Source organism: Mastomys coucha, unplaced genomic scaffold (genome assembly GCF_008632895.1).
Source record: "Mastomys coucha isolate ucsf_1 unplaced genomic scaffold, UCSF_Mcou_1 pScaffold16, whole genome shotgun sequence".
NCBI lineage: Eukaryota > Metazoa > Chordata > Mammalia > Rodentia > Muridae > Mastomys > Mastomys coucha.
In genome coordinates, this window is record NW_022196898.1 from 86295934 (window position 1) to 86322255 (window position 26322).

The 26322-nt window shown below is 38.8% G+C and overlaps 1 protein-coding gene and 1 long non-coding RNA gene across 8 annotated transcripts in view; one reads left to right on the forward strand and one right to left on the reverse strand.

The window, feature by feature from the left end:
• LOC116093853 overlaps positions 1-21479 on the forward strand; it is a 37499-nt gene extending 16020 nt beyond the window's left edge. Inside the window, exon 4 of one of the 2 annotated variants that reach the window (XR_004119856.1) lies at positions 21297-21479. This is a non-coding gene — a long non-coding RNA (uncharacterized LOC116093853). Of the gene's footprint in view, positions 1-4990; positions 5506-21296 lie in introns of those variants that run through there. The other variant, XR_004119857.1, reaches the window with a different exon arrangement.
• Rap1gds1 (Rap1 GTPase-GDP dissociation stimulator 1) overlaps positions 1-26322 on the reverse strand; it is a 161949-nt gene that overhangs the window by 47399 nt on the left and 88228 nt on the right. For 4 of the 6 annotated variants that reach the window (XR_004119855.1, XR_004119854.1, XM_031375657.1 and 1 more), the window contains exons 5-7: positions 24238-24384; positions 4557-4685; positions 2330-2455 (exon numbers count right to left, since the gene is read on the reverse strand). Coding sequence is in view for 4 of the 6 variants with exons in the window: in XM_031375657.1 (XP_031231517.1) it covers positions 2330-2455; positions 4557-4685; positions 24238-24384 (402 nt within the window). In the remaining 2 variants the exon portion in view is untranslated. The remainder of the gene's footprint in view (positions 1-2329; positions 2456-4556; positions 4686-24237; positions 24385-26322) is intronic. The other 2 variants (XM_031375659.1, XM_031375658.1) reach the window with 1 other exon arrangement.

A 26322-nucleotide genomic window follows, 5' to 3' on the forward strand; every position in this document is an offset into this window, starting at 1 on the left:
AGGGATATCTGCTTTAAAGCAGGTAGAAAAGGCTATTGAGAATCAATTCATTACTTATTCTTTACCTTTGTATTTATTAGTTTTCAATACTAGTCATGTCCCTATGGCATTGTTGTGGCAAAAGGCACCTATTATATGGATCCATTCAAGGATGTCTCCGAAACATAATATCGTGCCATATTATGAAGCTGTTGCCCAGATAATTATGCTTGGTAGGAAACAAGCATTAACTTATTTTGGCAAGGAGCCAGATGTTATCACTCTACCCTTTACTTTGGAGCAAAACTCCAAAGTAAAATTGGTCTCTCCACTCAATTGGCTGAATTAACGGCAGTTTTAAAGGTCTTTGAAGTTGTGTCTGATGCATTTAATTTATACACTGACAGCTCCTATATCTTCAATTGTTTACCACTGCTTGAAACCGTGGGCAGTTTTAAGCTAGACACGCCAGCAGGAATTCTATTTGCTCAGTTACAAAATATCATTCTTGCATGCAAAAAATCAATTCTATATTGGTCATATTCGGGCTCATTCTGGCCTGCCAGGACCATTAGCCAGAGGCAATGACCTCATTGACAGAGCTTTTAAAGGAGAGATTTTAGTTTCAGATCCTGTGGCCTTAGCTAAATGGGATCATGATAATTTCCATTTATCCAGCCAAACTCTGAGGCTTAAACATAAAATTTCCAGAGAACAAGCAAGAATGATTGTTAGACAGTGTCCTAAGTGTGTCATTTTATCCCCAGTTCCTCATTTGGGGGTAAACCCAAGAGGACTGATACCTAATAGTATCTGGCAAATGGATATAACACTTTATGCAGAATTTGGAAAGCTTAAATATATACATGTCTGCATTGATACTTGTTCAGGACTTATATTTGCTTCCCTGCAAACAGGAGAAGCCTCTAAAAATGTTATTGATCATTATTTACAAGCATTCAGTGTTATGGGTTTGCCCAAAACAATTAAAAGGGATAATGGGCCTTCTTACACTGGTAAAAATTTTACTTCTCTTTGCAAAGATTTTGGCATTTTTCATAAGACCGGCATCCCATATAACCCTATGGGACAGGGTATTGTTGAACGTGCTCATAGCACGATTAAAACTTGGCTTTTCAAGACCAAAGGAGGGAATCTTTTCCCCCAGAGGTCTCCAAAGGCGCATCTTGCTTTTGTCCTTTTCATTTTGAACTTTCTGCGGTGGACCGACATTGGTATCTTGAATCCATTAATTCTCATGCTATGGTGCATTGGAGAGACCCGCTCCCCAATGCACTGCATGGCCCAGACCCTGTGTTGGTTTGGGGCAGAGGCTGAGTCTGCATTTTTTCCCAAAGAGAGGAGGAGACGCGGTGGCTCCTAGATTGTTACACTTGATTGATTCAGAGCAGCTGCTGTCCTAGCAGGAAAGCTCAGAAAGTTTTGTTTTCCCTTTTTTCTTTTGTTTTCTTTTGTTCTAAAGCTGAGAGGCTTTTTCCTGCCAGTTTTGAACGTGTTTTTCCCGTTTGATTCGGAAATCTCTTAATATGGCGTGACTCATCAATATTCTCATTGTAGACAGACCTAGAAAGCCTCGCTGTTACCCTCTTGTGTCTTTAGAGTGGTTCATACAGGATTAATCTCTTTACCTCATTTTTCTTCTTAAAATTCTACCTGTGTCTCTGTGTAACAACGCACATTTAGACCAGATGTCAATGCTGGGAGTCTTCCTCAATCATTCCTTAGCCCATTTGTTAGGCTGGTTCACTCAACCTGAAGCTCACTGCCAGGGCAGGCTGTCTAGGCACCAGCATCCAGGGGTCTGTTTCCACCTCCCCTCACTGCCTGAGCAGGCTGTCTAGGCACCAGCATCCAGGGGTCTGTCTCCACCTCTCCTCACTGCCTGAGCAGGCTGTCTAGGCACCAGCATCCAGGGGTCTGTCTCCACCTCTCCTCACTGCCAGGGCAGGCTGTCTAGGCACCAGCATCCAGGGGTCTGTCTCCACCTCTCCTCACGGTCACACTTGACTTACACGGTTGTTCTGCAACCTGATGCTTGAGTGGCAAAGACTGTACCTACTGAACCATCTCCACAACCCTCATTATTTTCTATATCAGAGCAAAAATAACTGCAGAAGCATCTTTACTAAGACTTTAAAATCAAACTTGGAAAGAGGCTTCTCCAAATTTAGACACAGTAATAGAACAGATAACATAGCTGAAGTTGAGTTATAAAAATAAAAAATATGACAACATTAATAGCACAAAGAAGGGCTTTGAATTAAGAACCAGCATTGCAGCACCTAAGAAAATCTCCACAACCAAACATCAAAAGGTGTTTTTTCCTTACCATTCTCTGCCAGTGGAGCTAGAACTTCAAAAATCATTTCTCTTTTATCATGTTCTATTTGTTTCTTGAATAGCTTTACCAGTTCTTCAGCAATGTTTGTGCTAGCAAATTGTTCTTTACTCGACTCTGAAAAATAGAAGAACAATCTAGAATAAGCAAACAAAATTAAATGCAGAAATTTGTTTGCTGTTACTTTTGATACTCAGTCCTTTGTACTGTTACTCAACACAAATGTTCTTCACACACAGGAAATAATCAAACTGACCTTTAATGCCCTTGAAAAAGAAAATGTCTAAAACTTTAGAGAAAATGCTCTGACCCAGTTCCATTTGAAGCCATAAAAACTGTTCACTGTGTAACATACAGGTAACCATAGCAACAATAAAAATCACTAAGTCATAAATTCATACTATCAAGGCTTTCAAGCAAAGGAGAAAACTGTTCGGAACAAATTATATTTTATATTGCTGAATAAAAGATGACACCAATGTATCGTTAATGTCACTAAATTGAGATGCTTTTGTACTGGTTCCGACGTGATAAAAAATGTCACTGTACTTTTGTTCATTTGTCTTTGCAGTGTTACAGATTTAATCTCAGGCCTTGTGCATTTCCCTATCACTAAGATACAGGCTCACAGACCCTATTTTAAGGCCAGCCCACCAGTGTTCTTGACATCTCACCCTCTATCCTGTTCAGCATGTCTAGGTAATACCTACAGGCTACCTTGCCTGCCCTGGAAATATTGTTTAAAGTCTTATTCCTGCCGGGCGGTGGTGGCGCACACCTTTAATCCCAGCACTTGGGAGGCAGAGGCAGGCGAATTTCTGAGTTCGAGGCCAGCCTGGTCTACAGAGTGAGTTCCAGGACAGCCAGGGTCACACAGAGAAACCCTGTCTCACAAAAACAAACAAACAAACAAAAAAAAACAAAAGAAAAAGAAAAAAAAAGTCTCATTCCTTATTTTTCTTAGACATGGTCTTACTCTATAGCTTGGCTAGCCTCATAGTAGCCCAGGCTGGCCTCATATTCACAGGAGATCCACTTGCCTCTCCCATGTGTGGGGATTAAAGGCATGCAACACCTGAGTTTGATATTTATAACCCATGCTGAAGAGATTTACCAAAGTTGCCATCAAATCTCCAGAGACAAGCAGACAGACATAGACACACACACACATACCTCTCTATTATTTTAAACTTCGAGTCAAACTAAAGAACTGAACAGCTTTCAATTTATAGTGTGCAAAGAACACACAGTTTTAGAAAAATCAATAGTCAAGAACCAGTGCCTTTTGTTTCATTATAAAGAGAAGATTAATAAATATATTTATGCTTTAACTATTATATTAGGGAAAAACAGTAATGACTTTCCTGAAAACATAATGAGTTATAAACATGGCTGTGGGAATGATTCATCCTAAAAGTTGGAAGGGAAGCAAAGGAGAAAGAAGAAATAAAGAAAACAGAGGGAAAAAAACAGAACAGAAGGAGAGATGAAGGGCAGAGATGAAGTCCTTTTGTTATGACAAAGGAAAGTCTACAGCACTGGTCTTTTTGTACCTGTCTTCTTATTTCCAAAGGTTTCTTGGATTTTGCTTATGATAATACTTTTACAAATATACAGGCACCCACAAGATGGCTCAGCAGGGAACTGGAAACCTGACTTCAAACCCAGGGACCCACACGGTCGAAGGACTGAGGCAGTTCTTGCAAGTGATCCTCTGACTTCCACACACAGGCTGTGTGGCATGCACACTAACACATGATCTCTAAATGTAAAATATGTGTATTTTTATCATATATAGAAAACCTGTAACTTTTAGAGATTTTGTAAATAGACAGGGAAGTTCTTCAGTTTGCTAACACTTTTAAGGTCCTATAATCAAATAATTTACATTTAAAAAGAAATAATAATGTTTATTTTATGTGTGTGTTCTGATGTGAGTAAAGCCACGGGCTTCTTGTTAACTCTTACAAGTACTTCTGGGCTATATACTCAAAGCTCCTAAAATTTAAATCCTAATACACAAAATAATCTGAAGTGAAATAGTTACGATTGTAAACAAGTTACCAAAAAAGATCTAATTTGATTTATTTTTTAAACACTTTAGAAAGTATCTTGAAAACTCAAAAGAAAAGCTACAATAATTTAAGTGGATCCCAGGTTCATAAAGAAATAGTCACTGTAAGGTCAATGAACCTTGCAACTTGTGGTGTAAACTTACCAAGTTCTGCTAAATTCCCAAATGCAACAAGACACATCTCTGTAAGAGCTGCATTGTGGCAGTGGATGCCCAGTAACTTCACTAAGGTTGGGATAACACCCATATTGATAAGCTGGGCCTGAAGGGAATCTGTAAAAACAGAGAGAGAAAATGGGAAGATGTGTTTATATTAGCAAACCTGTTACTTTTTGGACCTCAGCTCTTTTTGAATTATAGTGAAGGGAAATGAAAAGTTCACTCGGCTGATATTTTGATTGCGAGCCTTGTTGTGGTTGGACCGCCTCCAGCCCCAGGACACTCATTAGACTCACTTGAATATTTACATCACAGTAGTTCAGAAGACCTGAATTTTTAATCTTTTCAATGATTATCAGAAATTCAGAAATGAAACAGTTTTAAACATATTATTAAACCATCATTTTTTTTTCTTCTAGGCGGGGTCTTCACACCATTAATGATCAGGCTTTAAAGATATAGAGATACAACCCAGCATTGGTTTTAAATGAAATGGTTATAAACATCTGTAACAGCAACTCACAGAATATATGCAAAGACTGAGAAAAAAACCAGAGGTTTAGAGACCAAGACAGAAGAAAAGAATCTTTAAAATACAGTTCCCTCCTAATCAGAAAAACCATGTAAAGGACGTAACAAGTGAGGCGACTGGTTCTGAGTCGCCAGTTTGCCAGCAGACTCTTCTACGCTGACTGCCAGGAAGGGAGGAAGTTTTAACAAGGGGGGACTTGTCTATAGTGTCCTCTTTTCCCGTGTTACTTCATTACAGACATGGGCCACCTCAGGGGGCAGATGACGTGCGCGGGGAAGCGCGAGGCAACACTGCCACTGTGGCTTCCGTTTGCTTAAGTAACTAGTTTTAAGTCACTAAACCATACCTTGCATCTCTACAATGCTTCTTCATGGGCAATGACAATAAATGAAATACATGCAGCAAGGTTGAAGGCAAATTAACCCAAGTGAAAACACGAAGTAGTACCTCTGAGAATAAGCTAAGACGAATGGCAAACATGCATGCATCTAGACAAAGCGCTACGTGTCAGTAATGGGTTCGTGTGAAGACAGGAACTCTTTCCAAACCCGCCACCCCAACTTTAAAAATGATATGCTATTTAAACGCTAGTAATTCTCTCAAAATCCTTTAGAGTGATCTGGGATGTACAGATAAACTGTTTCTCACAACACACACTTTCTTCGTGGCACAAATCCCATGACAGCCACCGACCCCACTATTCAAGGCTGTTTGCCTGGAGGACAGGGTGGCCCTCAGCAACAACCACAAAGAAGGGCTGAGCTCGCTGACATGCCAGCTCGTGACTTGCCTGGTGGTCTTTGTTCTTCACTTCATGGCTTTTAGAATGAATTATGAAGAGATGGTCAAAGACTAGTAATTGCCTCTGAAGTAGGTGATTATATCTAATTATGATTATTGGGGCCTGTCTGTACTAGAAAGGGGCCTATGATCAAAACAAGAAGAGAAGATAGGTCTGAGAAGATGGGAGAGCTACATTTACAGGTCAAATGATCTAATAAAACAATTCAAAATTGGCGGTGAAGTGTAGTCTAAATGAAGTAAAATGTTCACTCAATGAAATAATGTGCTTTTATACATTAATGTGAAAACTTTCCTGAATATAACATGAAGTATTTAAATGAACAATTCTCAATACTTACAAGCAGAACGCTTTAGAGAATACAGTGCAGTACATTATACATGGGCTGAATATTTCTACTGTAAATATAATATTATTTGTAATGATCATGCACCAAGAACCCTTCCGAGTTAGAAACTATTCTGGTTACTTACCAGTAGCGTTCGGTCCAGGTAGACCAACCCTGCACGTCATTGCTCACTTAACACTGCATCTATTCATTCTATCTTGTCAGACTGCAGAGCTGCTGGACTAAATTTCAGGTACGTAAGTGTGAGCACTAGCGCATGCATTGAGTGTGGTCAAACTCTGCTCTGTTTACAGAAGCATTGCACACCCCCTCAGGACTGTCAGGATGAGCTTTATCAGCACCCAACAGTGCGAGCACATCAGAGGAGTGACATTTTATGAGCAAGGTAACTAATTCAACAGGATGATGGAGGCTCTCCACATTCTCCTACCTTGACATCTCTATCACTTCTTTGGATTACTTTAAAAATGCCATAAATTTAGGTTCAGGGTAAAAGAGGAAAAAAAAAAATTAAAGCAGAGCTTAACAAGGTCTTTAAAATACAAACCGCACCAGTAACATCTGAATTAGAACAGATCATTAGGAAGAACAGCATAGCCAAATGGTGTTAACCACCATAATTTGCAAAAATTGCCTCTTTTTAAAAACATGTTTAAAAACTACTCAGGAGCCAAATTAATTATATATTCACATATAAAACATACATAGCACACACAAGAGAAAATGTACAGTCATCCAATTGGACAGATTCACTTGGACCAATTGGTGCATTCTTTTATATCTACTTCTCGGATGCTAACTAAAAGCAATAATCATACTCAAAGAACTCTAACATGTTTTTCATAGTATATGTAAATTCTCCTTGGATATTGAAGTCCTAGAGGAGAAAAAAAAAAAGAACTTAACTAAGCAGGTACAAACGTCCACTCTATGGATAGAGGTGTCCTAGAACACCTAGGGTTCTCCAGTAGAATTGCTAAAACCCTTCTAGAAAAGTTACCAAAGGGAAATGTGTCTTATAAAAATGTCTGGATTTTGTTTGTTGTTTCCAATGCTGACATGTGTGCTGGTACTGTAAAAGGATAAATAGTAAAAACATTCGCGCTCTGGCTGAAGCCAGGCCACGGCACTCAACTTCTCTATTCTCTCTGGTTACAATACTCACAGTAAAAATCCTATGATTTTGTCAGCAACCTTATTTTTTGAAAACACTTTTCATAGATTGTTCATGTTAACATATAATGTGCTTATCACTTTAAAATGTTACAGGAAAAACTTAAAATTCTAATTTCTATCACTATAAGAATTACTAGTGATAAATAATAAAAAATTCAAGATCTTTCATATTTTTTTACAACTAAAAGGGCTCTGAGATTTAAGAGTTAAGAATTACCCAATTTCTTAATCGTTGAGGGTATGGAGGAAGAAACCATGGGAAAAAAAATCTGACTGTTAATGAAATACTTGTCAGATATAGTAAATACAAGGGGAAAACCCCACCAACAAGAGAAAACATGTTATAACTAGGTTTTGGGTCCAGACACTTTGAAAGAAATGACTTCACTAAAACATCTTACTTTTTCATCTTGTTTATTTGAACAGGCGCTACTACTTGGGCCTAGTAGACTATTCCAGATCTAGTTTATTTCAGATATAACTAACTATGTATGTTACCATTACATAAGTCTTCAATTAAGTAGATACCTTTCATGTGGGATGTTTTTACTAATGCAAACACTGTAGAATTGGTATTTTTTGTTTATCCAAAGAAAGCTTGTGAATGTTCTTTAACAGATAACATCTGACATTCATGCTCTCATAAAGCTAACCTGGAGCAAGAGTTTTAAATTAAAGACCAACAGGCAGGACAAATTACATTTCTGAATACACTGAAACATGTATGAAACAAGAGCAAGACTGTGATGTCTGCATCCCTTAACAAACACCAACAACTCTAGGTGAATTTGTATCAGAGTCTATAAACACAGAAACATACGATACAACCCAGGCCCAGAGACAGCAAACACGTATGCGTAAGACAGCCTTTAGACAAGACAATGTCATACATGTCTGAAGACTTTCTACAACTGCTCCTGACACACAACACAGACAAAGACTGATTGAAGTACAGATTTACAAAACCACATTGTATCAAGATGACACAGGCCCTACATGATCTATGGGAGGAAGAGGAAGGCACTGAGGGGGTGCAATACAGATGCATATACAAAGAGATAGAAGGCAATCAACGCATGCGCTGGTGTGAACACTTACCTACCTACATTTGCATTTCAATGGTTCCAAGTTCTTCAGGTCACACTCATGGAAACTCCAAAGAATGGAGATCTGGAGAGAAGATCTCAAGTTGAGGAACCTTTTTCCCCCTGAGTTTTAAGTTTAATGTTTAAAACACTGGTATTGACTACAGGTACACAAAAGTATGCTGAAACACCAATAACTCAGCTATGGTAATCATAAAATTTAGTTGTTTGTTAAACTAAAAATAGGTTTCTTAAGTTTATAACATGTTTAGCTAAGTCTTCTACAGACTATACTAAAAGATTACTAACCCTATTGGTAAGACTTAAAGATGAAAACTTTATTAAAAGGAATCACCCAAACAGAAATACAGCCTATACATTAGTATTGTACATAGGGTACTTCTATCAGTCAGAGAATCCAGGTAGGATATTGTATGCAAACTCTAAGCTAGAGTGAATGAGCAGCACAAGTTGGTACAGCGAAAGCCAAAAGGCAGAAGTCTCAATGAAAAGCTCTATTATGAGCTGGTCAAGAAACAAGGGAGCATAATAGAAACTGAAGAAAACCAACTGTGACTTAATGAGACTGCATTCCCCACACTAGGATATGAACATTAAAAATCAGAAATGCTTCCAGTGATGCAGCATTTCAGACATCAGGCTGGCTTTCACTCATTACTTCTGAAAAGGAAGCTGATGTAAATACAGTCACTAAGAGGGTGTAGCTGGTGTTACTTGACTGCACAGATGCACCTGGTAAAGACTTCTTCCACTTTATGGGTTATCAGGAACACACGGAAGAAAAAGTCAGTCTAAACCCAGTGCTAATGGTATAAAAACCACAGTTAAATATTTTAAAAACCAACCTCCAATCCATTATTTTAAGAGGTTTTAAAAAACAAAACATGCATATATGTTTCACATTCAGAATGCCCCATTAATTCCCAGGTTATATATTCCACCGATACATAGGAACTTCAGAAAGAAAAAAGCAAACCAAGGTGCTTTAGTCCTGAGAATATTGGAAGCTTAACCAATATACTCATGCTAAAAGTTAATAAAATAAAAAAAGAATTAGGGGTTTTGAAAATAGAGTAGTCTCAGCATCATATGCGTTGTCTTCGTGAAAGTTCTGAATGTTAAGGATAGCACCACACGCAGGACAGGCAACTGTAGGAACAACCCCAACTACAGACTTGTGAGAGGAAATCATTCCCAGCCCAATCCAATGCTATGTGATGATCAGCTCTTTATGTACTAGCCAATTTTTCTCAGTACCAACTTTAGGTTAAATTACCAAGTGCAAGTAAACTCTACTTCTGTGCGCACGTCTACTTTGATTTTATGTATGAAGTATGTTCTCATCTCAGAAACTAGCTATTAAGGTTAAAACTCTTCAGAGCAGCCTTAGTCGATGTGACATAAAAAAAAATCTATTAAGAAAAATAATCAACAGTTCTCCCCTCGTATGGCACTGCTAAAATAACCTCAGTTTCGGTTTAGCTAACTAAGCTACATGCCAAGAATACTATACCTTAGTATGAATACTTTACAAACGAGCATATAAGCTATTTAGTTTTTATTTTATAAGAACAAGATATTGCCTTTTAAAAATACTTTTACTCATTATCCTGGAATGATGTAGTTTTTACACTTCAAAATTACAGATTTTCCATCCATTTTCCTGCAAATTCCATTTTTTTTAATGATGGGAGTAATACTCCATTATGTAAACTTACCATATTTTCTTTATTTACTCTTATGATGAGGGACATCTCAGCAGTAATGAACATGGCTAAGAAAGTCTCTGTGACAGGATAAATCATCCTTTGGATATATACTGAAGAGTGGTATCGCTGTAGTATTGACTTACATTTATCTGATGGCTCATTTCTTTAATTTAGCCATTTGAGCTTCTTCTTTTGAGAATTCTGCTTACATATATAGCCCATTTTTTAGATTGGTTATCTGATATCTTGGTGTCTAGTTACTTTTGAGTTCCTTACGTATTTTGGATATTAGCCTTTTATTGGCTACGTAATTTGGTGAAAATATTGTCCCATTCTTCGGGTTACTCTTTGCTTATATGATAGTGTCCTTTACTGCGTAGGAGCATCTCCGTTTCATAAGGTTCCACTTATTAATTGTTGACCTTAGTATCCATTTTAAGGCTCGTTTGTTCAGAAATTCTTTCCCTGTACCAAAACATTCAAGGTTATTCTCCACTTCTCTTCTATCAGGTTCATTGTATTTGATTTTATACTGAGACATTTGATCTACTGGAACTTGAGTTTTGTGCAGTGTGAAGTATGGATTTGCACTCTTCTACATGCAGACATCCAATGTGACCAGCACCATTTGTTGAAGGTTTTTATTTTTTTTACTGGCTTCTTTATAAAAAAATCAGGTATCCATACATGTCTGAATTTATGTCTGGGTCTGCAGTTCAATTCCACTGATCAACATGTCTATTTTTATATTAACATCATACCATACTACAACTTAAAATCCAGGAGAGTGAGCTCCAGCATTTTTTCCAGGATTGCTTTAGCTATCTTCGGCTGGCTTGCCTGCCTGCCTGCCTGCCTGCCTGCCTTCTTGCCTTCCTTTCTTCCTGTCTCTCTCTCTTTTTGTGCATCCATACAAAGCTAAAAACTTGTCCTTTTGAGATCTGTGAAGCAACCTGTTAGAATTTTGATGGGAACTGAAATAAATCTGAAGACTGCTTTGGTAGGATGGCCATTTGTATTATACTAACCCTGCCATCCATGAGTATGGGAGGTCTTTCCATCTTCTGATAGCTTCGATTTCCTCAATGGCTTGAACGTTCTGTCACGTAAGTCTTTCACTCGCTTGCTTAGAATCATTCCAAGACATTTTGTATAATTTGAGGCTATTTGTGAAAGGTGTTATTTCCCAGATTTCTTTCTCAGACTGTTTGTCATTTGTCTACAGGAAGGCTACTGATTTTTTTGAGTTAATTTTGTATCCAACCACTCTGCTCAATGTGTTTATCAGCTGTAGTCTTCCAGTAGAATTTTTAGGGTTGCTTATATATACCATCATTTTATCTGCAAATAAAGATATCTTAGCTTCTTCCTTTCCAGTTTGTATTCCTTGATCTCCTTCAATTGTTGTTCTAACTTCAAGTACTGCATTGACTAATACGGAGAAAGTGGGTAGTCTTGACTTGTTCGTGATTTTACTGGAACTATGGCTGTATCTCCTTTTAATTTCATGTTAGCCATGGCTATGGGCTGGCTGTAAACTGCCTTTATTAGGTTGATGTATGACTCTTGTAAAAATGTCTCCAGGAATTTTATCATGAACGATTTTCTCAAATGCTGTTCTGCATCCAATGAAATGATCACGTGACTTTTATCTGTTTATATGGCAGATTAGATTTATAAATTTACCTATGTTCACCTGCAGAATGCAGCCTAGCTGATTATGGTAGATGATAATTTTCTTATATTTTTAAATTCAGTTTACAAGCATTTTATTAAGAAATTTTATATCTGTGTTCATAAGGGAAATTGGTCTTTTACTGGGTCTATGGTTTGGTATCAGAGTAACTGTAGCCTTATTAAACAAGCTGGGCAATGTTTCTTATGAGCCACTCTGTGAATAACTTAAAATACTGGTATTAATTTTCCTCTCAAAGTATGTAAGAATCTGCACTAAAGCCATCCAGCCCTGAGCTTGCTTTGCAAGAGCGTTGATTACTATTTCTAACTCATGAACAGTTATAGGTCTGTTTAAACTGCTTATCCAATTATGATTTAACTTTGGTAAGAGGGATGTATAGAGGAAATTACTCACTTTGGTTAGATTTTCCAACTTAGTCTTTGAAGTATGTCCTTATGGCTCTGGATTTCCATAGTGTCTGTTGTTAGTCCCCCTTTTATTGCAAATCTTGCTAATTTGGATATTTTCTTTCTGCTTTCCACTTACTTTGAATAAGAGCTTGTTGATATTACTGATTTTCCTAAAGACACAAATCTGGTTTTTTTTGTTGTTGTTGTTATTTCTATTGATTTCAGAACTAAGCTTGACATGATTTATTGCTCTTTACTCCCTTGGGCATGATTTGTTCCATTTGTTCCAGAGCTTTCAGGTGTGCTGCTAAAGTTACTAGCATGAGATGGCCCTATTTTTCTTCTTTAATTTAACCAATTAATGCTATGAACTTTGCCACTTACAACTGTATTCATTGTGTCCCATAAGTTTGGGTATGTTCTATAGTCAATTTCCTTCAATTCTAGAAAGTTTTAAATTTCTTCTTAATTTCTGTCTTGACCGATTTTTTTTTTTCATTCTGTAGTAAGTTGGTCAGTTCCATGAGTGTGTAAGCTTTCTGTTGTTTCTGTTATGTCCAGCTCTAATCCATGGGAGTCGAGATAGGATGCAGAGTGTTATTACAATGTTGTGTATCTATCCTGAAACTTGCTTTTTGTTCAAGTATGTGGTCAATATTGGACATGTGGAGAAGGTATAATCTTTTGTGATTGGGTGAAATGTTCTGTATATAGCATCAGTTCTAGCACTTCTGGCTTTTGTCTGGATGACTTGTTTATTGGTGGGAATAGGGTATTGAAGTCCCTCAGTATCAGCATGCAAGCAATGACGTGATTAAAGCTGTGATAGTGTTTATGAACTTGGGTACCCTACTGTTTGGACCTAGACACCCAAAACTGCAATGTTCTCTTGGTGAAGTTTTTTCCTGTGATGAGTATGTAAGCCCTTCCCTATCTTTTCTGATTGGTTTTTGTTTGACAACACAGTTGCTTCTTAGGTTCATTTACTTAGACTATCTTTCCCCAACCCTTTACCCTACGGTGACGTTTATCCTTGATGGTGAGGTGCATTGAGTGCAGCAGGATGGATCCTGCTTCTGCAGCCATTCTGTTAGTCTATGTATTTTTATTGTGGAAATCAGACCAAGCAGGACGTCTCTCTCTCTCTCTCTTTTTTTTTGTTTGTTTTTTAAATGTACATTTGAAATGTTATTCCCTTTTCCTTATTTCCCCTTCGAAAACCTCCCTATCCCACAACCTCATAACCCCTGCTCACTATCCTACCAACTCCTGCGTCCCTGTCCAGGGAATATTCCCCTACACTGGGGCACAGAGCCTTCACAAGACCAAGGGCCTCTCTTCCCATTGATGTCCCACAAGGCTATCCTCTTCTACATATGTGGCTGGAGCCAGGGGTCTCTTCATGTGTACTCTTTGGTTAGTAGTTTAGTCCCTGGGAGCTCTGGAGGTACTGATTGGTTCATATTGTTGTACCTTATTGTTCCATATTGCTGCAAATCCCTTAAGCAACTTGAGTCCTTTCTCTAGCTCCTCCATTGGGGACCCTGTGCTCAGTCCAATGGATGGCTGTGGGGCAGTGGGCTGTTCGGACAGCCTGGGTCCAGCAGAGCTGCCACCTTAGAACTCTGGAGACCCACTGAGCAGAGTAAATTTGTTCACAAGGAACAGTAGGCTTTCAGTGATAGCTCCTGAGACGATGGCTCAGATTTCAGCCCAAACCCCTCACAGCTGCCCCTGCAGGAGATGTGTGCTCTATCAGGCAGACAATGCCCCAAGCTCCCAGCATTCTAGCTGGACCCTACACCCAATCATCTGATCACAAGCCAGGCAGGCCACGCCCCATACAATAAAAGTGGCAGTTTGCCCCTCCTCACTCTCTTCCTCTTGCTCTTTGTTCCTCTCTTGCTCTCTTACTCTTGCAATCTTCATTCTTGCTCTCTCCCTCTCTTGCTCTCTTTCCTCTCTGCTCTTTGTTCTTTTCTCTTGCTTTCCTCCTCTTCCTTCTTCCTCTCCTTTCCTTCTCTCTACTTAACCTGCACATTTTCTCCTTCCTACAATAAAATAACTCATTTATACATTGCCTCCTTTTTAACTAAGGTGCCATGCAGCAACAGGTCAGCATTGGGGAGAGAGAGAGAGACCCGGGCCTCAGCAGCAGGTCCAGCCTTTGGTACAACAGATGGCTGAGAGCATCTACTTCTGTATTTGTCAGGCACTGGCAGAGCCTCTCAGGAGGCAGCAATATCAGGCTCCTATCAGCAAGGACATATTGTTGGCATCCACAATAGTGTCTGGGTTTGGTAACTGTATATGGGAAGGATCCCCAGGTGAGGCAGTCTTTGGATGGCCTTTCCTTCAGTCTCTGCTCCACACTTTGTCTCTGTATCTCTTCCCATGGGTATTTTGATCCCCTTTCTAAGACGGACTTAAGTATCCACACTTCGGTCTTCTTTCTTCTTGAGCCTCATGTGGTCTGTGAATTGTATCTTGGGTATTCCGAACTTCGAGGCTAATATCCATTTATCAGTGAGTGCATACCATGTGTATTCTTTTGTGATTGGGTTACCTCACTCAGGATGAAATTTTCTAGTTCCATCCATTTGCCTAAAAATTTCATAAATTCATTGTTTTTAATAGCTGAGTAGTACTTCATTGTGTAAATGTGCCCCATTTTCTGTATCCATTCCTTTGTTGAGGGACATCTGGGTTCTTTCCAGCTTCTGGCTATTATAAATAAGGCTGCTATGAGCATAGTGGAGCATGTGTCCTTATTACACATTGGAGCATCTTCTGGGTATACACCCAGGAGTGGTATAACTGGGTCCTCTGGTAGTACTCTGTCCAATTTCCTGAAGAACCACCAAACTGATTTCCAGAGTGGTTGTATCAGCTTGCAACCCCATCAGCAATGGAAGAGTGTTCCTCTTTCTCCATATCCTCGCCAGCATCTACTGTCACCAGAATTTTTGATTTTAGCTATTCTGACTGGTGTGAGGTGGAATCTCAGGGTTGTTTTGATTTGCATTTCCCTGATGACTAAGGATGTTGAACATATCTTTAGGTGCTTCTCAGCCATTCCTCAGTTGAGAATTCTTTGTTTAGCTCTGTACCCCATTTTTTAAAAAGGACTATTTGGTTCTCTGGAGTCTAACTCACTGAATTCTTTGTATATATTGGATCTTGGCCCTCTATCAGATGTAGGGTTGATGAAGATCTTTGCCCACTCTGTTGGTTCAAGCAGGACTTTTCAGCCCCTATCACTGTGTTGCTGTTATGGTCTGTACGTTTTCTTGGGTGTAGTTAACCTCTTTAGGATGGAGTTTTCCTTCTAGCCTCTTCTGTTGGGCTAGATTTGTAGATAGATGTTGCTTAAATGGCTTTATCATGTAATGTATTACTTTCTACATTTATGATGATTCAGAGTTTTGCTAGGTATAGTAGTCGTCTTTTAGAGTCTGTAGACTGTGTAGGCCCCTCTGGCTTATAGATTTCCCATTGGTAACTCAGGTCTTACTCTAATAGCTCTGCCTTTATATATTGACTGGTCTTTTTTCCTTGAAGCTCTTAATATTTTTTCTTTGTTTTGTACATTTAGTTTTTTGACTATTACGTGCTGAGTGTACTTTCTTTTCTGGTCCACTCTTATTTTGTTTTCTTTATCCTTATTGTATCTTGATAGGAATCTCTTTGATAGATTAGGGGTTGTTTCTTCTAAGAGTTTGCTAAAGATATTTTCTGTGCCTTTGTCCAGTGTTCTTTTTCCTTCCTCTAGTCCAATTACTTTTAATTTGTTCTTTTCATATGTCCCAGATTTCCTGGATAATTTTTTTTTTGTGTGTGTATGTGTGTGTGCCAAGTATGTTTTAGACTTAACATTTTCTTTGACAGGAGTAGTCAGTTCTTCTACTGTGCCTTAAAGGCCCAAGAGTCTCTCTCTACTCTCTTGTGTTCAGGTGCTGAAATTTACCTATGAGGTTCCTGTTTCAGTTCCTCAACTGTTCATCTACAGATTTCCCTCAGTTTAGGTGATCTTTATTGACCCTATTTCTACTTTCAGGCCTTGAACAATTTTATTTTATCCCTTCCAATGTGTGTTTTCATAAGATTTCTTTAAAGCATTTTTCTATTTCTTCTTTAAGGACCTCTATCATATTCATAGAGGCTATTTTAAGGTCTTTTTATTATGTTTCAGCTATGGTGCAATATCCAGGGTCTGCTGTTGTAGGGTTGCTGGTTTCTACTGTCCTGGCTATTAATGTGTTTTTACAATGGCAGCTAGGCAGCTGTGTTTGGAAACATACTATCTGGTCTTACCATTGTTGGGTGGGTGTTTTATTCCTTGGTTTCTGTTGTGGTCTCTGGTTCTTATGAGGTGGCTCTGTGTTACTTGATAGGGAATTCTTCTGGAATCCTGGCAGGTGTGTCCATTGGGGGTTTCTAGTTAAAATGAGTTTCTAAGTATTGAATGGTAACACTTAGAATAGGGCTGTGCTAGGAGGTCAAGGAGCTTCCAGAAAGCAGGTGTTCCACCTGAATCTCCTCAGTCCACTGGGAATGGGGTGAGAGAGGAAAGAAAGAACAGGCCACAACAGAAAGTCTGCTACGGAGATGGGTATGAGAATGGGTGACTAGACTTGGAGGGATGGAAAGAGAGGTAAAGATCTGCAGTTAGCCTACCTACTTTTCTCACCAAATTGGACTGCAGGGTCCCAGGGAATCAGGGACTAGAATAAAGCAATGAGACGGGTGAAGGAAGTTTGGAGGGAAAGATCTGTATGATTCACTGGAAATGGGGTACAGAGAAATGGGAAGCAACAGTAAGTGGTCTGCTGTAGAGTTAGGGTTGAGACTGGGGGATTACACTTAGTAGGTGAAGGGAGTGTGGAAGGTCTGAGGTTAGCCCACCTGCTCCCTTGGGTGTAGTGGCCTCTGGGTTCCCAGGAAATGCCTGCTAGGGGTGGGAGCTGGGATAAAACTGCACAAGAAGAAGAGACATCCGTGTGATCCATTGGAGATGTATGTGTGGGGCTGTGTTTGGATGGAGGTGGGGCAGGGGTTGGGGTTGGGGAATAAATACACAGAGGTATACTACACAGCTAGGGATGAAACCTGGGGGAATGGGGGATAATGAATTCAGAGCAGCTAGGTGAGAGGTGAAGAGCAGCAGTGAGCCTGCTTTGCTTCCCTGGTCCATATGGCCTGTGGGTACCCAGGGAGCACCAGTTGATGTTGAGAGAAAGCAGTGAGTGGGGGGGAGGGGAAGATCTATGTGATTCACTAAAAAAGGGGTAGGGAGGGGGAGGCTACACCAGGTGGTCTGCTACAGGGCTAGAAATAAGACTGGGGGCGGGGCATGGGAGCTGGATTTGGAGGAGCTGAGGGAACTGTAAGGAGCTACAGTCAGTCTATCTCCTTCCCTGGCTGGAATTCAGAGCATCCATTTACTCCAAAGGAACTGGTTTCTTAAAGTTACTTAATCCCATTTACGCAATGAGTCTTGTAATTAAAAGTCCAATTTGGGAATTCTCAGGTTTGTGAAGTGGTGGGGGTGCATCAGAAAGCCAATGTTGCCATTTAAAATTTTCACAGTGTGAAAATCTTGAAAATAATATCCTGAGGCCTTGAGTAACTGTCCTAAATCCAAACTTTAGGCAAATACAGAGAAAACAGAAAGCAAAATACGTTAGAGATTACAAAACCACACAGCCTTTGCTCTTCCACTGCCCTGAGTGGGTGTGTACGCAGCATTATATTACATATGTATATAGCATTACAATGTAAGATATCCAGCAATAACAGCAAGAGCACCTTAAGGTTAGCAATGCCAACAAAGTATTATTCTTGTAATATAACACCAAGCTAAGGATGAGGTTATCGAAACTGCTGACAAATGAGCTCAACCACTGCATTTTACTAAGATAAAAACTTCAAGTTTTTGCATTCAGAAATTGATGTTGCGATGGATAGAGCCAACAGCTGACCACATGAGATTAAGAACAAAACATTTGTAAATACAAAGGCATTTGTAGTAGAACTTCAGGAAATCTATCCGATTCAGCAAAGGGATTCAAAAGCATTGTTATACAAGAAGAAAAAATCCAGAATTCTCTTAACATCAAAACCGATGGCTAGGAGGTATTTAATAAGGTGCAGTGGTTAGCATAGCATGAAAATTCCAACAACTCAGCCGCACAATCGAAATCTCCAACTCACTTTCACTTAACACACTGAGACATTTCAATTGACTAACTGAGATTTAAAAGATGTGAACTTAAAAGTATATGGTCCATGTCTTTAAAACTTAGAAAACATTTAGAGAATACATTCAATGTAGTATGCTGGAATATATAATTTTACATTTTGAGGGTTTTCTTTTTTGTTCTATGTTTATATATGTGTGTGTATATGTATATATATATATGTGTGTGTGTATATGTATGCATATATGTATACACACACATATTAGTATGTAGAAAATATATTAGAAGCACCATGTCATCTTAATTAAACTGTGGAAGTAATGCCTCATATGGTGCAAGAATTTTTCTAAACTTTCAACATTTAGGAAATCCTCCTGTATGTTGTGATCAATGAACACTAAAATGGGGATAAACACAACTTGGGACAGAATGTGTTTTAATTAGTATCATACCGTATTCATTTTTACTCCTATTCTAAATGTGAAGAAAAAGAAGCTAACCCAAGTCACTGTCACTGGGTTAGATTCACTAAGGAAATTCACTATAAAAAGAAATTAGCTTTTCTTATGGGGGGAGGGGTAGAGGGAAAGTTTATTTATTACATATCCTGATCGCAGTCCATCACTGGGGGAAGCTAAGGCAGGAACTGAAGCAGAGACAATGGGGGACTGCTGCTTACTGTCTTGTTCAGCGTACTGTTACATAAAACCCAGGCCCCCCTGCTCAGGGATGGCACCGCCCACAGTGGACTAGACTCTTCCACATCAATCATCAGTTATGATAACGACCTGCAGGCTTGCTTACCAACAAATCTTATCAAAGTATTTTCTCAGTTGAGGTTCCCTCTTCTAAATGACTCTGTCTGGAGTCCGGCTGATAAAACCTAATAGGCACACTCTAGGATCATTTTAATCTGCGGCTCTACACTGCTGGGCTATAATAGATACTACACATAATGATTTATTATATATACATAATACCTGAACTATGACAAGAATGACAAATGTCTTCATTTTAAAGACATAAAATATGTATGGTTACTATGATTAAAGTTATTTAAAACTGAAGAAAGTCTTTGTGTCTGGAAATTTCTTTTAATTAGTAATTTTTTCCATACAATATATTTCATTTTCCCAAACTCCTCCCAGATTCCCCCACCTCCCTACCCAGCCAACTTTATGTTCTTTTTTTTAATGTCATTGGATATATATTAGTGCACTGAGAAGAAGCTAATTCCTGGTGGCAAGTTTACTACCTTTATTTTACAGCACAGCTTATATTTATGAAATTTAGTTTTATTGCTTATCACCATTTAAAACTTTGTTTTAAAGTTGTAATAATCTTTCCCTTCTATTTGTGTTCCTAACACAAGTGTATTAAGAGAAATATTAAGCCAGTCATGGTGGTGCACACCATTAATCCTAGTACCAGGGAGGAAGAGGCAGTGGATCTCTGTAAGTGTGAGAGCAGTATGGTTCATAAAGAAAGATCTGGGCCATTTGGGGCTACACAGAGAGACCATGTATCAAAATCAACCAACCAACCAACTGAAAAATATTAGCTCTTTAAGTGGAGCTCCTGTTACTTACTGATTGGACATGCCTACTTGTAACTGACAATGCTGACCGTGAACTGACAGGTCCCCTGACTGTAACTGACAATAGTGACCATGAACTGACAGGTCCCCTGACTGTAACTGACAATGGTGACCGTGAACTGACAGGTCCCCTGACTGTAACTGACAATGGTGACCGTGAACTGACAGGTCCCCTGACTGTAACTGACAATGGTGACCGTGAATTGACAGGTCCCCTGACTGTAACTGACAATGGTGACCGTGAACTGACAGGTCCCCTGACTGTAACTGACAGTGGTGACCATGAACTGACAGGTCCCCTGACTGTAACTGACAGTGGTGACCATGAACTGACAGGTCCCCTGACTGTAACTGACAGTGGTGACCATGAGCTGACAGGTCCCCTGACTAGAACTGACAATGCTGACCATGAACTGACAGGTCCCCTGACTGTAACTGACAGTGGTGACCATGAGCTGACAGGTCCCCTGACTGTAACTGACAATGGTGACCATGAACTGACAATGGTGACCGTGAACTGACAATGGTGACCATGAGCTGACAGGTCCCCTGACTGTAACTGACAATGGTGACCGTGAACTGACAGGTCCCCACACGAGCTGTTCCTCCGATCTCTAAGTGGCTTGCTTAAGAAGAAATGTTTGCAGTTCCCAGGTACACATATACAGACTCACTAATTTTGTGGATAACATGGAAAATGTCACTTGTTTCCAGTATCCATCCCTGCTCAATCTGGATAGGGGATATCTACTAATTCAAGAATAAAGATTTATAGTGGTTCTAACTTACATAATGAAGGATTGCTTTTGGAGAGGAGTTAGTTTTCCTCTCACTACTGCTTTTATTAATAAAAACTTTAGGTAACATTAAAGTATCTAGTATCTGGATACTATATAGGAACTTAAAATGGATGATGGTATGGATTCAGGAGGTTCTAGCAGAACATGACAGTAATGTGCAGCAAGTCTCTTTTGGGATGCTGGTTCATGAGAAGCAGCAGGCCACAGTGTTCCATCAACTATGTGATCCTGGTTTAAATAAGTGGAGCTTTGAGGTGCTCAGCATGATGTTCAGTAGATTAAATGTATCAAGTGCAATGCTCACATACGCTGTTGTCAAGTTTATGGTGGACTGATTGGAATGTACTTCATTCCAATGTCTTTCAGCATCTGTCTTTCAGCTGGACAACGGAGCGAGAATAGTCAGTGTCCTCAAACTGCAGCATTTCAGCAAGTGTTAACAAACCAGGAAAAAAAAAGTCAAAAAAATGATATAAAATATCTGTAAGTATAGATCTGAATTCCTCATTTAAAACTCGGGTTGTATCCAGATAAAAGAAAGCTACCACATTTCTTCAAGCTGAATGCCAAATTCTTTACACGCTTTTCTATCAAATCAATATTCAGGTTATTTTGCCAGGCTATATACAACTGGTATGTTGTTTACCATATTAAAACATGAGTATGATTTTTAAACTTTAAGTGACTTTTAGTAACTAAACTTATTTGTGCCATATTTAAATATGGTTTTATAATTATTACTCTAACCTTTCTGGCTCTGCAGTATACTTTTTACAACCCAGGCACTCTACTATTAAAAAGTCCTAATTGTTTCATCAATGAGTAAAAAAATAGGAATAGGTCATAGCTTAAAAGCATAGTCGTAAGCTAGTCTAATAAAATAATAACTTTCAGTTATATATACAGTTTCATCAAGCAATACGGAAATGCTTCTACTGAGCAAGTACACTTAGAGCCCAGACAGCGTCCCTGTGTTTAGCAAACTGTTCTGTTCCGTTTTTATTGGGCTTAAATCTTGCTATACTGACAGTCTCCTGACACTGACACAAGTATTTGAACAAATATCCTGCACAGTATCAATGCACTTAGGTTACACAATGAATACATAACTTTAAAAAGAGCTTTCACGAGGACGCCTAGGTCAAGAGTTTTCTGTAATCAGTTTCCATACTTTCTTATCTGAAAATTTTAACTTCTGCGCTATGGATAAAGCTTAAATAATTGTGTTCAAAGAAACAGTTCAATCTCTTTTTTATGCCAGAACAGAGGGAGGTATTTAGCACAGGGGTATGAATTAAGATTCAAAGGAAAGCACATCTAAAAAGAAGCATTTGAGTGATGATCTAAAGGACTTCCTGAGTTTTCTCGGGTCTCAGCGACTCATCTGGGTGCTGAGTACACAGAATCAATCGTAAGAGAGCTCATGTCAGTGAAGAAGTTCTACTATTTAAGTCTTTAAATGGAAATTCTAAGTAATATAGTACCTAATAGGAGTACAAAAATGAAGATGTGTAATAGTAACATGAAAGGATGGGTTAGCACCTGAGTGAAAGCACTGGCAGCAAGAATCACTTTAAAGGGTGCTGCTCGGGACATGGGAGAGAAGGACGAGAGTGACCTTTGCCATGTCTCTTTAACAGTCTAAAAATAACTTCGGTTTATTTACTACATTTTGAAAAAGGCAGTTCTCTGTAGCTTTTGGAATAACACCATTTGCCCAACCATATTATGAGAAAAAGTTAAAATAGGTTCTCACAGTATGTGAATTATATCTCAAACATATTTACCACAAGAGGAAAGCTGTAGTGTCAGAAGACACCCAGTGCATGTGCACTCTGTATATGAATCCAATGCCAGTGCGCCCTGCTACACACTGAGGCTCTACCACAGGCCTCATCCTATTTTGGAATTTTGTTCAGGCATTTTGTCTGTGTCTTGAGAAAGGGTCAGAGGTTGACACCAGAATGTCTTCCTCAATTGTTCTCTACTATACCTTTTGAGACAAGGTCCCTCACTAAACCAGGAACTTCCCCGTTTAGCTAGGTAGACTGGCCATTGAGCCCTCAAGCTTGGTCTCCTGTTAACGTGGGTGCTGGAGACCCAAACTCAGTCAGCATGTGTGGCCTGCCAGCACTTTGTCTACCAAGGGAGTGTGACTTCTCTAGCTTCCTTCCTTCCTTCTTTTTTTAAACACATTTTAAAACAGCTTCCTCAAAAGACTAAAATTCCTTGTTTAGATGCATAAAATGTCTATTATATCCAAAGCTGCAGTTTTTTTTGTGGCATTTTGAAATGTTCTTCCACTTGGGATCTATCTACTTTCTTGGGTTGATTCCCAAATGAAATTAAAAAAAAAAAAAAAAGGAAGCAACATGAACAGCTGTAATGTAATTTCTGAATGTAATTCAGATGCCTGTATACTACAGCTAAACTTGAGACAGAAACTACAAACTGGGTTTTTACCCAGACTCTGTTCTATTTCTCTTTATGTTTAGAATCCTTCAAAATGGACTCAGCAAAGGTGAAAGAGAATAGAAATCACTGACCATATGAACCTACCATTAAAAAAAAACTCATTCAGTATAAAAAAATTACTATATATTCAATATATAACTGCAAAACTTAAAACACCATAAGAAACAAATTGCAGAAGGACCTCTGTTATACCCCAAGGACACTGGGGAATTGGAGCACTTATTCACATAACATTTGACATAGATGATGGGAAATGAGCCATGCTTTCAACATAAAAGCACTATGAAATCCTACTACCATTGCACAGAGGGATGCTCCTGTAATAAAGAACCACAGGCTGGGTGAAAGTTTGTCATTTGTTGCTAGGTACTAAAAATGTCTTATATGGAAAAGAAATTATCTTAAAGACTAATTTCTACAGTGAGCTAGTTACACTTACTTTGAACTTTGAAGAATATTTATTCTTCCAAGTAAATATAGTAGCTATTTTCCTATCTAAAAACAATGTTTGTTTAAAACTACTCTTGGTATTTAAAGTCACAAACATGAGCCTACTTTAACATTGTTTCTTTTTAAAATGTTCACAGCAAGAAAATTTAAACTATACCATACACTTGATTTTTACATTTCAGTATTATCACAGGTGACCTTTGAAGCCTAGTTCCAGTTCTGTACCTCAGACCATTGTGCAATTTCCCAACACTGTAAAGTGAATTCTTAATTTGATGTGCCACTTGTGAATTTGTTGTTTTTCAAAAAACTGTTGTATATTATAGTGAAAATGATTTTAGAACTTCCCCCACAGATAAAGCAAGTGTTCAGTTTTGTTTACCATTCTCATTGCTATAGTTCATCAGCATGCCACAAAAGACAGTCAAGAGCTTCTCATTGGCGGGATCTGTTCTACTGCACAGCGACCTTAAACGGTCAATTACAATCTGTGCACCACCTGCTTGGTCAACTGCACTTCTGCCCTCATCTGTAAAACAAAGAGTTAAATTAAAAATAAAATAAAAAGGAAATGTACCTTGCAATTTCAAACACAAAACACAACACGGTTTGCTATTCTTCATTTAATAAATTGAAGACAAACTCAAGCGGGGTGACCAAATGTCTTGTTGAAAAATCAAACAGAAGGAGACCAAAACAAACATGAACACGGGAGTGGGATGCGGTAAGGCGACAATCGTTTTTATAGGAGGAAAATAAAGAATATCCTCACTGTATAAACTGGAGCTTAAAGAGCTTCTGGGTGTTTTATGGTGAGAAACTTCATCCCAACTCCTACCCCACCTTTTTTAAAAGCAAGAACAAAACGGTCTTCTCTTCTGAAGGGATAGGGTTCCTGATGAAGACAACCCGGGGCCTCGAACACACTAGGCAAGTGTTCTATCACTGAGCCATGCCCACAGCCTCATAAGTAGTATTGTTTAGTAAAAGTGTTTGTCCCTTAACTCAAAAAATAAAAAATATATCTTTCTATGAGTGTTTTTCAAAGGCCATTCTTAAAGAAGAGTGGATGGGACACAGTATGATTCTAGGTTACAACATATAATTACTAAGTACTAGTCTACAGTCTAACAGCGTTTTCTATGATCCACAAACATAGTCCTTTCATTCTTGATTTGTGCTTTATTTTTCCTTATCTCCTCTCTTCTAGCTTATACCATTCCATTTTCACTTCTAAGTGGTGATGAAGTAATGGTCAGACAGACTTGTAAACCTCCAATGCACAAGAGAAATGCCACTCAGCTGTTGGAAAGATGTGCAAAATTTTTACGATACTTTCCAACCTTTGAAGACAGGAATGGAAACTTAAAAGGATATTCACCTTTTACAATCTGACCTCTCCATATAAAAGACAGTCAATAGACTAGTGCTGTCCAACAGAATCATGACGGTAATATATGCAAGTCACGCGTGTAATATGGCTTTATAAGAACCGCCTTAAAGAGTAAACTAAGACAAGGACCACATTTTAATATAATTTTATTCAACCAAATGTCTAAAATATTATCATCCTAACCTGTAATCATTGCTATTAGAAAAATATTTATGTTTTTCATAATAAATGTTCAAAATACACATGAATTTTACCCTAGAAATCACCCTCAATTCAAACTAACCATATTTCAGTGGCTCAAGTGCTAAGCTAGTAACTGAAGGCAGAACGGACAGTCTAGCTCAGGGACGTAACAGAAGGGTCAGTACAAGAAGTGCACCTCTCAGAGGAACTAGTGCCATGACATTACTAAATCAAAGACTTTCTCTATTAATAAAGTACTGGGCTAAGGCTGTACATTTCTATATGATGCTCAACCTTTGACTATATGAAACTTAAAACATCATTTCTTTTTGGTATAGACATATACACACATACAACATCCTAGTTTCTTAATTTTAAAACAATGAAGGAAAACAGGTTAAAAACCAAACCCATTTCATTTGTTTAATTTTATACCATGTTCTAATAGTTATAGAGATACACAGCAATGCTGAACAGTTACAACTACAGAAATTTCTATGCCTACAGGGCTGTGTTCATAGAAATTTAAGTTTCAGGGCTAGGGAGATGGGTCATTGGGTAAAATACTCACCATGCACTTGGAAGCCTGTGTTTAGATTCCCCAGAACCCACATAAACATGAGGTAGGCAGAGCAGCCCCCCCTTATTTCCAGCACTCAGAAGGTAGGGACAGGGGGTTCCCCAGGACAAGCTGGCTATGCACACTAGGCACAGAGGTCAGCGCTGGGTCCAAGTGAGAGACCCTTCCTCAGTGAATAAGGAAAGGAATAACAGGGGAAAATTCCCAGTTTCTACCTCAAGCTTCCCCATGAGCACACTACGCAGCTGCACGCAGTCACTCACACACATACACAGACACAAACATACACACATCCTTCTACTTCCCTGCCA